This window comes from Orycteropus afer, unplaced genomic scaffold (assembly GCF_000298275.1).
Source record: "Orycteropus afer afer isolate SDZICR_OR568_19922 unplaced genomic scaffold, OryAfe1.0 scaffold00023, whole genome shotgun sequence".
NCBI classification, from domain to species: Eukaryota; Metazoa; Chordata; class Mammalia; order Tubulidentata; family Orycteropodidae; genus Orycteropus; species Orycteropus afer.
The window spans coordinates 5,494,458-5,509,698 of record NW_006921610.1 but is presented as its reverse complement, the minus strand read 5'-3'; the positions used below and the strand labels follow the sequence as shown (position 1 = coordinate 5,509,698).

Here is a 15,241-nt window from a genome sequence, read left to right as displayed (position 1 = left end):
ACTAATCTTCTGGATTTCTGTGTATAGATTTTGTATCATTTCTAATTTTTCATTTATTTTGTCATTTTGTTCTTGTATTGTCTTTTGAAATTGTTCTAGGGTTTTCTCTGTGTTTTCCTTGATCTGTCTCTCAATTTGTTGAAGATACCTAAATATAATTCTTTTGAATTCCTTACCAGAGAGTTCCAGTGCTTTGTCTTCCTCAGGGGTATGTTTTGGGTCTGTATCCTGGTTCCTTGTTTCTCCTGCTTTATCTTGCTTCTTTGTGTGGATTGTGATGTTCTGTTGTCTCCAAGGCATTGTGATATATTTGTGTCTATGTTTAATTGGTAATTGTATGTTGGAGTGACTTGCCCACGATTTTTGTTTTCTTTGTATGTTATCTATGCAAGCAGGGTACTGTGCTCCTCTATTCACTAGTTGACAGCACTAGCTCACCACCTGTCTCCTTTCCTGTTGTCAGCCTCTTGTATGTCCCTGCCAACCTTGGGAAACAAAGCCTATTCTTAGGTCCCCGGAATCCAAATGAGAATGTTATCACTTTAAAATCCAAACTGGTTGCCACTTGTACAGATTCAAAATGGCTGCACCCTCGGTCACTTTAAATATCCAAAATGGCTGCTGCTTGTAAACATTCAAAATGGCTGTGCCCTTGGTCACTTTAAATATCCAGAATGGCCACCACTTATAAACATTCAAGATGGCTGCACCCTTGGTCACTTTAAATATCCAAAATGGCTGCACCCTCCGGACAGTGGAAAGTCAACAGTTCAGGTTCTCTCTGTCCTTGCTGTTTCCCTTCCTAGTCATAGGTCACCAGTACAGCTGTCCCTGCAGCCGTTAGTGACCAGGGCTGATCTTTAGGTCAATCCTCAGGTCCCAAACCACTTGGAAACATTCAGGTTATTGGTCCCATCAGAGTGGCTGATAATCCACAGCTTCGACCATCTCTGTACTCACTGTTTTCGTTCAGGTCTTTCCACTAGGTTGTGCCTAATCCACTTCTGTATAGTTCCTTTCAAAGCTCAGGGCTCCAGGATTATCCTCTGTACCTCTGTCAATTGGTTTCTCTTTTCTTTGTTGAAGAGGGTCTGTGTCATTTGTCTGCCTATTCCTCCATCTTACTGGAAGTCCCAATCTGCTATTTTCTATGTAACTGAACTTACACTGTTTCTGCCTATCAGAAATAAAAGTATATGAGCCACCAAAGAATTCTTTTCTAACAGACTAGATAACCTGACATGTTAAAAATCCAGGTATAATTTAAAATCTATACTCAATAAACTATCTCATTCCCCAGGATGGGTAAAAGGCACTAGCCATTTATTCAAAAACACAAATGTCTCTATTTGGAAAAACAAAATAGCACAGACTGCGATAATTACTAATATGCCACTGTCACAAATAAAGGGGTCAGAGTGAGCAGACTTGTGCAATGGCTCTACACACACAGTGGTAGTTACTTAACCTATTAAGCCTCAGTTTTCTCATCAGTAAAATGAAAATAACACCTACATCCCAGAGTTGTGCTGAGGATCAGTAGAGATAACGTGTGTAGAATGCCTAGCACCATGTCTGACACATGATAAGAATTCAGTAAAATTTATGTATTTGATATTTGTAGTAATGGTATTATTCTCGGGAGCATTCATGGAAATCATTTTCAGGACTATCACTTCATATGGTTAAAAAAAAAATCCCCAGTTATTATATCTGACTGCTAGCCAGAAGGCTAGTGGTTCAAAAGCACCAGCCACTCCTCAGAAGGAAGATTGGGCAATCTACTTCCGTAGTAGGAGTTCTGGTAGCACAGTGCCTAAGGCACTTGACTGCTAACCAGAAGGCTGGCAGTTCAAACCCACCAGCCACTCCTTGGAAGGAAGGTTGGGCAATCTACTTTCGTAATGATATTGCCTCAGAAACCCAAGGAGCGGTCGCTATGAATCGGGTCCGACTCGACAACAACAACAACTTCCGTAGTGATACTGCCTCAGAAACCCAAGGAGCGGTCGCTATGAATCGGGTCCGACTCGACAACAACAACAACTTCCGTAGTGATACTGCCTCAGAAACCCAAGGAGGGGTTGCTGAGTCGGACCCAACTTGACAGCAGTGAGTCAGAGTTTTAGAGAACAAATTTCAAATAAAAAAAACAGGATAGGAATACCATCAGAAACAGCAGAATATAATTAAATGGTTGAGTATTTGTTAACTTTCTAAATATGTGAGTACCTCCAAGTTCCACAAATGTGATAATAGCACTTCGGGATGTACTGTCATACTCCACACATTCCACCTCTCCACCTCCATTTCGGGACTTAGAAAAGCTTAGCTCTAACTTGTCTCTCATCTGATCTTCAGGCAATCCATCAGGAATTCCAGTAACTTGGATCTTCACTTTAGAAACTTGTACATGAACCTGGAAAATAATTTCATACCCAGAAATATGCGTAAGAAAAGTGGATGTGTTCAACCAAATTCTAAAAAGCTTTTGTCACAGTGTATCTTAGTTATTTAGCGTTGTTATAACAGAAATAACAGAAGTGGATGGCTTTAACAAATAGAAATTTGTTTTCTCACAGCTTAGGAGGCCAGAAGTCTGAATTGAAGGTGCCAGTAGGAAAGATTTTCTCTCTCTGTTGGCTGTAGGAGGGAAGGTTCTTATCCCTTCAGCTACTTTCTTGGTTCCTTGGAGATCTCCATGTGGCTTGGCATCTCTTTCCCCATCTCTGCTTGCTTAAACTGTTCTTTTTATGTCTTAGGAGAGACTGACTCAAGACACACCATACACTAATCCTGGCTCATTAACATAACAAAGACAGTCAGTCCATTCCCAGATGGGAATATAACCACAAGTATAGAGTTTAGCATTTACAATATACATTTCTGGGGGACACAAATCAATACAAAATACCATGTTACCTGGAATCTGATTCCTGAGTCTAATGCAACAGGCTGAGCCATAATCTTCACATCTCTATCTTCTATCTGCACATGATGTTCTCCCATTCTTATCACATTTTGGGCCACTGAAATCAGTTTGAAAAGTATTAATGTCAAATATTCCAAGATTTTATGCTTTTGATTTCAGAAAAAATTATGCTGTGTCTTTTAGATTTCCTTTATTAATTAAAGGATCTCATTTTCAAATTTTTCTTAGAATTTCCAAGTGATAACAGTCATGCTGCCACAGGATATATTGGGAGCTCTGCTGGCATAGTGCCTAAGGCATCTGACTGCTAACCAGAACACTGGAGGTTCAAAGCCCCCAGCCACTCCTCGGGAGGAAGGTTGGGCAATCTACTTCCGTAGTGATACCACCTTGGAAATCCAAGGAGGGGTTGCTATGAGTCATATCCGACTCAAAGACAGTGAGTATAGGATATATTAATATCAACATAGTTGATAGCAGCAAAAAAACAATAAAAGTAGAAATTCACATCAAGTTACAGATTCATCTTTTAAGAGATAAGCTTAATAGGAGGTCCAGTAAGATGGTGCAACAGGCAGACAAACTACATAGACCCACTTCAACAAAGAAAAGGGGATCCAAATAACACAGATAACAGAAGATAATCCTGGAGCCCTGAGCTTTGAAAGGAAGGATACAGAAGTGGACTAAACTCCAACTACTAGAAGAACCTGCATGAAAATACCAAAAAGGGAGACATACAGAGCTGTGGACTTTCAGCAGTCCTGACAGCACAAACAGCTTGGATATTGCCAAGTTGTGTTAGGACCTAACAATTAACCTAAATACCGGCCCTGCTGGCCAGGGGCTGGGAGAGGACTGCTCTGGTGGCTGGTGAATAAAAGGGAAAGCGGCAAAGAGGGAGATGGGCTGAGCTGTGGACTTCTGGCTCTCAGGAGAGCACAGCCATTTTGAACATTTACAAGCGGTTTGACTATTTTTGGATATTTAAAGAGACAGCATTCTCTCAGTTTCCAGGGACCTAAGAATAAGTTCCACTTGCTGGTGAGAGCCACCACTTCCCTCTGCACCAACTGGGCAACAATATACAACAATCAATAAGAGCCTGACTCATCCTTAACTGCTCTCCACAAACAGTTAACAGAGTTCTGTGTAGCCACTCTCATAATCTATCACAGCCACCAGGAGGCAAGTGGTAAGTGAGTAAGTGCTGCCAACTAGTGAACAGAGGCACACAGTGCCATGCTTACTCAGATACATAAAAAAAAAAAAAAAAAAAAAAAAAAAAAAAAAAAAAAACCATTAAACTCTTGGGTGAATCATTCCAACATACAATCACCAATTAAATATAAATACAGCAAAGTCACAATGTCTTGGAGACAACAGACCATCACAGTCCACACAAAGAAGCAAGATAAAGCGGTAGAAACAAGCAAGCAGGATACAGACCCAGAACACACCCCTGAGGAAGAAGTAACATTGGAACTCCCTGATAAGGAACTCAAAAGAATTGTACTTAGGTACCTTCAACTGACTGAGAGATCAAAGAAAACACTGAAAAAAGTAAGAAAAACATAGACAAAACCCTAGAATAATTTTGAAAGAAAATACAAGAGCAAAATGACAAAATAAATGAAAAATTAGAAATGATACAAAATCTACACACAGAAATTCAGAAGATAAATACTAAATTTTCAGAAATAGCACATTGAAAGGGCAAAGGAGTAGAATCGAATCAATGGAAGACAGAATTACTGAGGTTAAAGGCAAATACATGAATACTTCCTTGGAAAGGGATCAATCAGAAAAAAGATGAAAACAAAATGAAGAAAGTCTAAGATTCATGTGGGATACCATCAAAAGAAATAACCCACGTGTAATCGTAATTCCAGAACAGGAAGAGAAAAATAAAATCACAGAGAAAATTGTGCAAGATTTGTTGGAAGTGAACTTCCCTTATATGATAAAAGATGAGAATATATCCATCCATTCAGGAAGGCAACAAACCCCAAACAGGATAGACCCCAAAAGAAAATCACCAAGACATAAAAAAAAAACCTCACTGTCATTGAGTTGAATCTGACTCACAACAACTCCTCCTTGGGTTTCTGAGGTGGTATCTTTACAGAAGCAGATTGCCCAGTCTTCCTTCTAAGGAGTGGCTGGTGGGTTTGAACTACCAGCCTTCTGGTTAGCAGTCAAATGCCTTAGGCACTATGCCAGATATATCATCATCAAACTCACCAAAACCAAAGACAAGGATAGAATCCTGAAAGCAGCATAGGAAAAACAAAAAGTTACCTACAAAGGGCAACCTTTGTAAGACTAAGCTCTGAAATCTCAGCAGAAACCAAACAGGTGAGAAGGCAATGGGATGGTATATATAAAACCCTGAAAGAGAAAAATTTCCAACCAAGAATTATATACCTAGCAAAACTGTCCCTCAAATATGGTGAAATTAGCAGATTTCCAGATAAGCAAAAATTAAGGGAATTTTTTAAAACCAGACCAACCTCACAAGAGAAACTAAAGGGAGTCCTTTGAACAGACAACCAATAACAGCAAACAACAACCGACCATTAATATATATAATGACATAACCCAGAAACCAACCTAGTTACGGAAGAATCCAAAGTAAAATAAGCTTACAAGATTGTAAACAGGGAACCAGAGACTTCAACTGGCAAATGATGACAACTACAAACCAAAAAGAGGGAAAATACTGTGTAGTTACAGAACTTCTAAATGGTGAAGAAGTCAAGAGAGTTGCAAGATAGAATGGACTGTTCTTAACTTGGGGAGAAAATTATAAATCACAAGGTAACCTCAAAGAAAAATGATAAACCTTCACATCACAATAAAAGTGAGGACAAGCACAAATATTTAGCAAATACTAAAACAAGAGCAACAAAGGAAATGATAACATGATTCATAAACACAATAAGCTCAGCACAGAAAATTATATGGAACAAAGAAACCAGTAACATCATGAAAAAACACATAACAAAATGATAGTAACAAATTCATACTTGTCAATAATTACACTGATTATCAATGGATGAAATGTACCACTCAAGAGACGGAGAATTGCAGACTGGTTAAGAAAACATAATCCATCAATATGCTGTCTACAAGAGACACACCTTAGAAACAAAGACAAAAATAGACTAAAAATCAAAGGTTGGAAAAAGATATACCAAGCAAATGGCAACAAAAAAAGCAGGAGTGGCAATATTAATTTCTGATAAAATTGACTTTAAGACAAAACCACTGTAAGAGACAAGGAAGAACATTATATAATAATTAAAGGATCAATTGAACAAGAAGATATAATCATAATAAATATCTATGGAGCCAATGAAAGAGCCCCAAAATACATAAATCAGACTTTAACAGAATTGAAAACGCAAACAGATGACTCCACAGTCATCGCAGGAGACTTTAATACACCACTTTCAATGAAAGATAGAACAACTGGAAAGAAACTCAACAGAGATGCAGAAGAACTTAACAATACTTGACATTATAGCCATCTACCAAGCACTTCACCCAACAACAACACAATATACATTCTTTTCAGTGCACATGGAACATTCTCCATGATAGACCACATGTTTGGCCATAAAGCAAGCCTTAATAAATGTAAAAGCATTGAAATACTACAAAGCATCTTCTTAGATCACAATGCTATAAAATTAGAAATCAACAATAGGAAGATCAGCGGAAAAAGAGCAAATACATGGAAAGCAAACAACACCCTCCTTAAGAACAACTGGGTTGTTCTTAATAGAAGAAGAGATAAGTTTAATAACACTCCAGAAATTCTTATATTATTTCAATCTAGCCACTCTCTCTTCCTTTCCACTGCTGACAGCATTACCAGAGAATTCTACTATATTAAAGCACACTCAGAAATTCTTCAATGTTGAATAAGCTGGAAAAACTTTCTAGGTCAGTGTTATTCTTCCAATTAATCTTAATTTTATTTATCATCTGTTACTCCTCCTTAATATAAAACCAAAAAAAAAAAAAAACCAAACTCACTGCCATCAAGTCAGTTCCGACTCAGAGCAACCCTCATTGTGTTTCCAAGGCAGTAAATATTTATGGAAGTAGATCGCCCCATCTTCCTTCTGTAGAGCAGCTGGTAGATTTGAACCACTATCTTTCTGGTTAGCAGTCAAATGCCTTAGGCATTGAGCCACCAGAGGTCCTTTCCTTAACATAAGCACAATAGAAATAAATATTTCTTTGTCTGTCTTCCCAAAGCAAATCAAACCCACTACCATCGAATCAACTGAACTCACAGCAACCCTGTAGGACAGAGTTGAACTGCCCCATAGGGTTTCCACAGCCATAAATCTTTACGGAAGCAGACTGCCACATCTTTCTTCCATGAAACAGCTGGTGGTTTTGAACCACCAATCTTTTAGTTAGCAGCTGAGTGCTTTAACCAGCACTGCCAGAGCTCTGGAGTGTCTTCTCAGGGATTATATATTAAAGACCATACAGGCTTGCATATCAAAAGAGTGAGTCTTTTTTTTCCACATTTAATGAGAATTTCCACTCTTGCTAAAATGTTCTTGAGACCATTTAAAAAGTTGATAGCCCTGATATACAAAGCAATCAAGTCTAATTTATGCCTGCAAATAGAAGAGGCTCTGAGAGACAATCATTCCAAAAATTATTAATCTTGAGAATATCCCTAGGAGTAGAATTGCTGGATTATAGAGTATGTATATTCTTAGCAACACTGTTTAAATAAATTAAATGTATGTGAGTATGTAATTTATTTTTAATTGTGACATAAGAGTTCATAATACTTTGTTGTTAATATTTGGGGCTGCTTATTCTAATTTACCATAGAGATAAGAGATGTTCACTTCCTGTCTTATAAACTTCACATGTGTTTTTGACAACCAGATAGTACACCACAGCTGGAAGACGGAAAAAACTAGGCTAGAAGGCAGGGTGTCATCATGTGAGAATTAAGACTCAATGTACTACCATATGACTCTGTAACTTGGATTTCTTTTTTGGCTCATGACAATAGGCAACAATAACAGAAAACGTCAATACAGTAATATTCAGATGATGTTCTTTTCCTCCCACTCCCCAAAAACCCCAGCATCTGGTGATCTGACGCAGCAGAGCAGACCGCTTGTGTTTCAACTTTCATGACTGACTCTTGTCAAAGCTAACTGCTGTTTAATGAAACAGAACCTAGCTGTCTCAGGAGAGTAAGACCTGGAAGCCATACTAAGGGTGGAGCCTGTGATGTCACTATTTTTGAAGAGAATCTCAATCCTTTTCCCAGCATTCCCAAGCAATACTTGTGCAAAGTCCCTGCCTCCTCAATCTTTAATTACGTCTTTCAGTAATATCCTGATTAACACTGCCAACAGCCAATGTAGCTTTTAGCCTACTCCCTCCACTCTCAGTTGCAGGGGAAGGCCCAGGGTTGAACAAAAGCACACTGGGCACATATATGCTTGGATGTACATCAAGTGACCAGTGGGAATGCCTTTCTTTTTAACAATTATTTTCAGGCTATAGTGGTATCAAAAGACATGAGCTAAAGTCACATACTACCAGAATCTGGGCATAGGTAGGGCTTCTGAAGATCATCTGGTCACACTCCATAACTGGACAAATATGGGATGAAGGCCCCAGATGATGGCCTGCTTGGAGGGATGTTGGCCCAGTGGAAAGTACATGGGCACTCAGGGCATGGCTTTCAGCTCTACAATTTGTTAACTGTATAGACCTTGAGCCAGTTACTTATCTTCTTTAAGGCTGTATTCCCTTATCTGGAAATTCCTACCATGTAGCAATAACAGCGAACATTCATTAGGTGTGCTAAGCAGTTTATAAACATTTCTCATTTAATACTGAAAGTAGCCCTACCCCCAAGGTAGGTACTACCAAAAAAGGCTGTTTACAAATCTGAGATTTATAGTGTGGTTAAAAAACTCACCACAAATCACACTTCTAGAAAGGGGAAGAGCTGATATGCAAAATCAGACTCTCCTCACTGAAGCACCCCCAGCTCTGAGCAGGGCCCTACACCCATAGCGGACTTAGTGACTATCAGGTCCCATCCCAAATCTGACTCCCAAACCCTTTTCACTGGTCATATACCCACAGGGAAATCACTTAAACTTCCTAAGAATCTGCTTTCTTGACTACAAAATCCAATAACTCCTACCTTATATCTTATCGTTTTCATATAGCTGTGTGAGATTAGAATCAAATAATGTCTGAAAACACTGTGAGAACTATGTAGAGTGCTACTAACCTAGGATATTCTTACTATTACTACTATCATCATTAAAGAGGCAGTGCGTGGAGCAGAAAGAATGGTGTGATGTGGAACATCACACCATTTGAGTTTGAGTCCCAGAGTAATCACTTTCTGAATGAGGGATCATATTAAAGTCATTTAACATCTCAGTCACACTTTTCTAATTTATAAAATGGGGATAATCAAACCCTCCTCAGGGTATCACCATGAGGATGAAATAAAACAATGAATGTAAAAAATGTAAAGCAACAGCTAAATATCCATGAAAACACTTCGAAAGCCCAATTATTTTCCAAGTGTAATGTGATCCTATTTTTGAACATTAATCATACCTTCTTCTTTTTCAAAGGTGATGAGTGCTTGTCCTTTCTGTAATTCATAAGGAATTTGTAAGTTCACTTGAAATGAATAGGAAATATTTAAAAACTGGCTGTCATTCTCTGGATTCTCCATGGGTGTGAATTTCATCTTTGTTCCAGGAATATCATCTTTAATCTAATTCAAACAGAAATGTTTGATTAAAATCAAGACAAGAAATAACTTAAGTCCTTCCAAGGATAATGTGATTTGATCATCCAATAATTAATTCTCCACTGATTATAGAACCCCATAAAATACTTAGTGTGGTCTTATTTAATATCTTTTAACAATTGCTTCTTCCCAGATAGGACTACTAATGTAGTCTTGATTACTAATGTAATCAAACACTGATCCTTTAATATTATTTCAGAGATGTAATTATAAGTATATAGTTCTTCCACTTTTTCTAATCAATGTTTAAACTGGTCCATATTGCAGGATATTTGATTTAAAGCCTACCTCAGTCATGTAGATAAGTATCTTTTAAACAACTGGGTCAGCTACAGGTTATTTTGCAAAAAAAGTCATTAGACAGTATATTTAACCTCACTGAGATAGAGGTATGAAATACAGTCAGGTGTATGCTAAGGTTATTTTGATAGCAAATTCAGAAATTTTAATCCAAATAAAATACTCCTGAATTTTATTATTTAATACTTATCAAACTTCAATTCTACCTTCCCCGATACCTATCCAACAATTTCTTAACCATTATCACAACTTCTTTAGTAACAAAAGTGAAGGAACACTATCAACAAGAATTACAACCTGGAGGATAAAGTTAATGGTTATATTTAGTCACTTAAAATCCTTAGATACATAGCACCACACACAAATGAATCAGGTTTTTGCATTTCTATTTCCCATGTGCTAAAGGGGCAGGAAGGCAGCATCTTTTGACTGCCTCTAATTACACAAGAGGAAGACAGAATCACCATCAGCAGCCCAATACCTGTTCCTATGAGGCCAGACACATTGACACCCTCCAACCCTCTTACCAACCTTGACACTAACTGTCTTTTCCATGGCACCCACCACCTCTCTGCTGGGTTCAATAATTCGCTGCGGTGGGCACATGGAACTCACAGATTATAGGGTTTATTAGGGAAGCAACAGGCTACAATTCAAGTTCTGGAACACATTCAGGATACAGTTCTTTGATCAGGACAGTCTCCCCTCTGCTACGCCCTTAGACACACCTCTCTGATCCTTGGCCTCTTGGCCTGGCTTCTGCTGCTGTGCGCCAGGTAAGCCTGCCATTCTGTCTCATGCCTCTTGGTTTCACTGCCGCTGTCTCTCTCAACTGGGTGGCTTTCTCAGCTAGGCATACCTCCTAGCCAGGCGTCTCTCTCAGCCTGGCATCTCTCTCAGCTGGGCGCCTCTCTCTGCCAGCAGTGAGATTCTCCCTCTGCCTCTAGGAGGGCTTATTTTAAGCAGAGTGGCAAAACTAACAGATCCCAACATCATAGTTCTCCACACCTGAGAGAGAGAGTGAACTTTCCCAGAAGATTACTTCATGCTGCTCCAACATACTCCAGGTGGATGACTTTAACAAGTAGCTGATCAGTTGTTCACAGCAAATTTCACCACAGAGTTAATGCCAGTCTCATCATAGGAAATAACTACTACCAGCTGTCCAGCCAAGTTTACACATGATCCCATCCAGTAATGTAGTGGGAGTAACAAAGCCTATGGCTAGAAAAGCTAAACCATGTAACTCACTACACTGCACCATGGTAATTTTCCATGCTGAAATAAAAGGTATTGTCCCAAAGCGATTAGAAATACTGCTTAAATCATTTGATCTAATCTTATTTATTCTATTATCTCGATATGTAACTTTGGTAGAATTTCTGAGTACCATAACACTCATTTTACTGTAACAGTCTGTACTGTCTGGAGAAAAAAAGCAGGGTATTTCTCAGTAATGTGAAAAAATCTTCAGTCAGGCATCTTCTGGAGCTGGTGGAAGAAAGCCTGAATTCTAGTCCAGATTACGGTGTCAGACAAAAATTCACTTAAACTCCCTGGATCATTGTTTCTGTCCTCTGTAAAGCAGGTTAACTAGGCTGGCTGTTTTCTAAAGGCCCTTGTAGGTAAACAATTCAAGCCCCAGCCTAAGAAGTAACCAGAATCATAGCAAGTCTTCTACTCAATGTCACCTCATCTCAAATATAGTGAGTCCACTTTTTGATATTCAACATCCTATCCCCATTTAAGAAACAGAAGTGACAGTGCTTTAAACACTTGAACTGTTAAAAAAGTTCATTTTTAACCAATATAAGTGGTTGAGAAGAAAAAAAAGGGGTGATCTCTCACCATCCAGAGCAAAGAAGAAGAAATTTAAAGACACAAGGAAACATAAAGGACTAATGGACCACATGAACCCCAGCCTTCAGGGCTCTGATACCAGAAGAATTAGATGGTACCACTGCTGACCACTCCGAAAGGGATCACAGTAAGAGATCCTAGATAGAGTGGGAGAAATATATGGAACAAAACTCAAAATACTAAAAAAGACCAGGCTCATTGGTCTAACAGAGACTAGCGGAACGTTTGAGACTATGGTCCTTAGGCACCTATCAAATCTGGAATAGAACTCACTCCATGGCTCAACTTTCAACCAAACGACAGGCCTATAAGGTAAACAAGAACACCAAGGAGTTATGCACTCCTTAGAAAAATCAACCATATGAGATAAAATGGGCAGCATTTGCCCAGGGATAAAGTTCACGAGGCAGAAAGAGATAGGAAAGAAGGACGAAAGGAAACAATAAACACAGGGAGCATGCCGGAAGAGTGCTGTTACATTGTGGGGACTGCAATCGATACCACAATACAAAATTGAAATGTTGAATGGAAAACTAATTTGCTCTATAAACTTTTACTCAAATTACAACAAAAAGTGTTTAAAAAAAAGATGAAAGTTATAACTACTCCAAATACAGGAAAATTTAGGAGAAAAATTTAAATGGTAATGCTTAATATACGTCTAATTTTTTAAAGTGTGAAACTCATTTAAACATCTGTATCCCCTTAGATGAGGAAAATAACAAAACGACTTAGTAAGAAAACTAAGAATTTAAAACAAAAGTAATTGAAAATGGGCTTCTTTTGTTGAAAACTTAATTGAGTTATATGTAACTATAGAAAAGTGAAGATATCATACATGTTCAGCAAGATGATAGTTTGCAAAGCAAACATACACATGTGGACAGCACCCAAATCAAGAAACAGCATAGGACCAACCCCTCATGTTCCCTTCCAGTTTTTAGTCACCTCCAAGGCAGCAGAAACCCACTATCCTAACCAACTATCCTACTTTTATGCTTTTCTAAATAGACGCATAAGGCATGCACTCTGCACTCTTTGTTCTTTTTGGCTCAACATCATTGTTATGGGTTGATCTGTGTCCCCATAAAGCTATGTTCAAGTCCTAACCCCTGGTACCTACAACTGAAATCTTATTTGGCAATAGCATCTTTGTAGATGTAGTTAACATGAAGTCATACTGGAGTAGGGCGAATCGTCATCCAGTATGACTGGTGTCCTTCTAAGAGGAGGATGCCATGTGAACACACAGAGAGGCACACAGAGGGATATTAGCCATCAAAGGCAAAGACTGGATGCCTCCATGAGCCAAGGAACTCCAAAGACTGTGGGAAACCATGGGAAGCTAGGAGAGAGACCTGGTACAGACTCACCCTCAGAGACCCCCACAAGGAACCAACCTTGCCTACACCTTGATCTCAGACTTCTAGCTTCCAAAATCTGAGAACACATTTCTACTTTTCAAGCCATTCAGTTTGTAGTACTTTGTTATGGCAACCTAAGAGACTAAGACAACCCTGTTTGTGAGATTCATACATAGCATTACATGTAGTTATAATTTGTCCATTCTTATTGCTGTGTAGCATTCCACTGTGTGAAGATACCCTAATTGAATTTTTCATTCTACACTCCTTGAACTTTGCACTGTTTTCAGTTTGGTGCTATTACAAATGACTACATTGTTTCGAAAAAAGTGACTTTTGTATCATAAAATTGCTTTTTCTGAAAATCAGGTGATTTCTGAAAATCAAATGTGATCTATAAAATAACTAAAGGAGTACCTGTAAGTCCCTGGTGGTCACTTTTAATTCAGCTTCAAGCTTGTGGATCGCATTCTCCAGCCTAGTATTTTGCCTGATAATTTCATCAGTTAAGCTCTAAAAAAATAACAAATGTTACAAAAAACTATATTACTCCAGAATTTATTTTTCTGAATAAATTAAAGAAGCTACATTTCTCTCAATGTGAGCAAGACAAAGAAAACCATGAGATATTTTCACAGAATAAATATCACATATATATTCGTTGAATGTTTTACACCATCACCTGCCACTTCTTGTAACACTGCCAAACATTATTATCTCATTATAGAAACAAAGAAATGACTTGCACTAGACCAAAGTCAAAGAAATTTTAATAGCAGAGCAAGGATTAAGACCCAGACCTTCTGAATCTTCAGAACTCTATCAACCCCTTTCCTAGTCATTTGTGACAACGAAGTGACTTTTAAATCATGCTTTAATTGTAGATATAAATTACTGTGATGTTGTTGTTGTTGTTGTTGTTGTTGTTGTTATGTGCCATCAAGTCGGAACCGACTCATAGCAATCCCTCCCTGGGTTTCCCAGGCAATATCACTACTGAAGTAGATTGCCCAACCTTCCTTCCGAGGAGTGGCTGGTGGGTTTGAACTGCCAGCCTTCCAGTTAGCAGTCAAGTGCCTTAGGCACTATGCTACCAGAGCTCCTATGTTACTGTGAGGCAGTTAAAAAAAAAAAAAAAATTAGCTGTGATTACTATCATAGAAAGCTTCCTTTACACATCAGACATATGACCTTGAGTAAGGGATTTAGGCCTCCATTTCTTGTTGAGGCCTGACCAGAAATGGCTAAAAAAGCTCTTAATTTTTTGGTGGAAATCAAAGAAATAAGGCAGAGAATGAGAAAGCAGCCAATGTTTCAAGCATTGTAACAGAAAGAATAGAGAGATGATTCTTCTTGTAAGGCTTGAATAAAATAACAGAAGTTAAAAAGTTTGCAAAAGTGTATATTCTCCCAAATTCAAGGTAGTGCTGGACAAACATACAAATAAAGCATGTCTCAGTGTAAAATTAAACAATATAATTTGATTTAATATTTAGTAATTTTCCTTTTCACCTTATTTCCTTCCTTGTTCTTTAATTCTTCACATGCCTCCAACATAAAATTTGTCTTGTCCTCACCAGCTGCCATGATTCCCTATTAAAAATATTTTTTAATTATATACATACACACACAGTCAAAAAGAAAAATAATAACTTTTACCCTTTTATGAAAGAAAGAAACATCTCTTCTGTGCTATTTCTTTTTCCCTGTTCTGAAAGTATTACCATGTGGCTTATATCTGAACAAAGTGTGTATTTCAAATAATCTTTGCACTTATAAATATATTTTTTAAAAAAAAAACCTCACTGCTGTCAAGTTGATCCCAACTCACAGCGATTCCTCCTTGGGTTTCAGAGGAGGTATATCTACGGAAGTAGATTGCTCAATCTCCCTTCCAAGGAGTGGCTGGTGGGTTTCAACTGCCAGCCTTCTGGTTAGCAGTCAGGGGCT

The 15,241-nt window shown here is 38.3% G+C and overlaps 1 protein-coding gene across 1 annotated transcript in view; it reads right to left on the bottom strand.

Moving 5' to 3' along the window:
• NMI (N-myc and STAT interactor) overlaps window positions 1-14,878 on the bottom strand; it is a 21,380-nt gene extending 6,502 nt beyond the window's left edge. Inside the window, exons 1-5 of the mRNA XM_007934956.1 lie at window positions 14,804-14,878; window positions 13,709-13,804; window positions 9,569-9,731; window positions 2,923-3,029; window positions 2,233-2,419 (exon numbers count right to left, since the gene is read on the bottom strand). Coding sequence (XP_007933147.1) covers window positions 2,233-2,419; window positions 2,923-3,029; window positions 9,569-9,731; window positions 13,709-13,804; window positions 14,804-14,878 — 628 coding nt within the window. The remainder of the gene's footprint in view (window positions 1-2,232; window positions 2,420-2,922; window positions 3,030-9,568; window positions 9,732-13,708; window positions 13,805-14,803) is intronic.
• Between the last annotated feature and the right edge of the window lie 363 nt (window positions 14,879-15,241).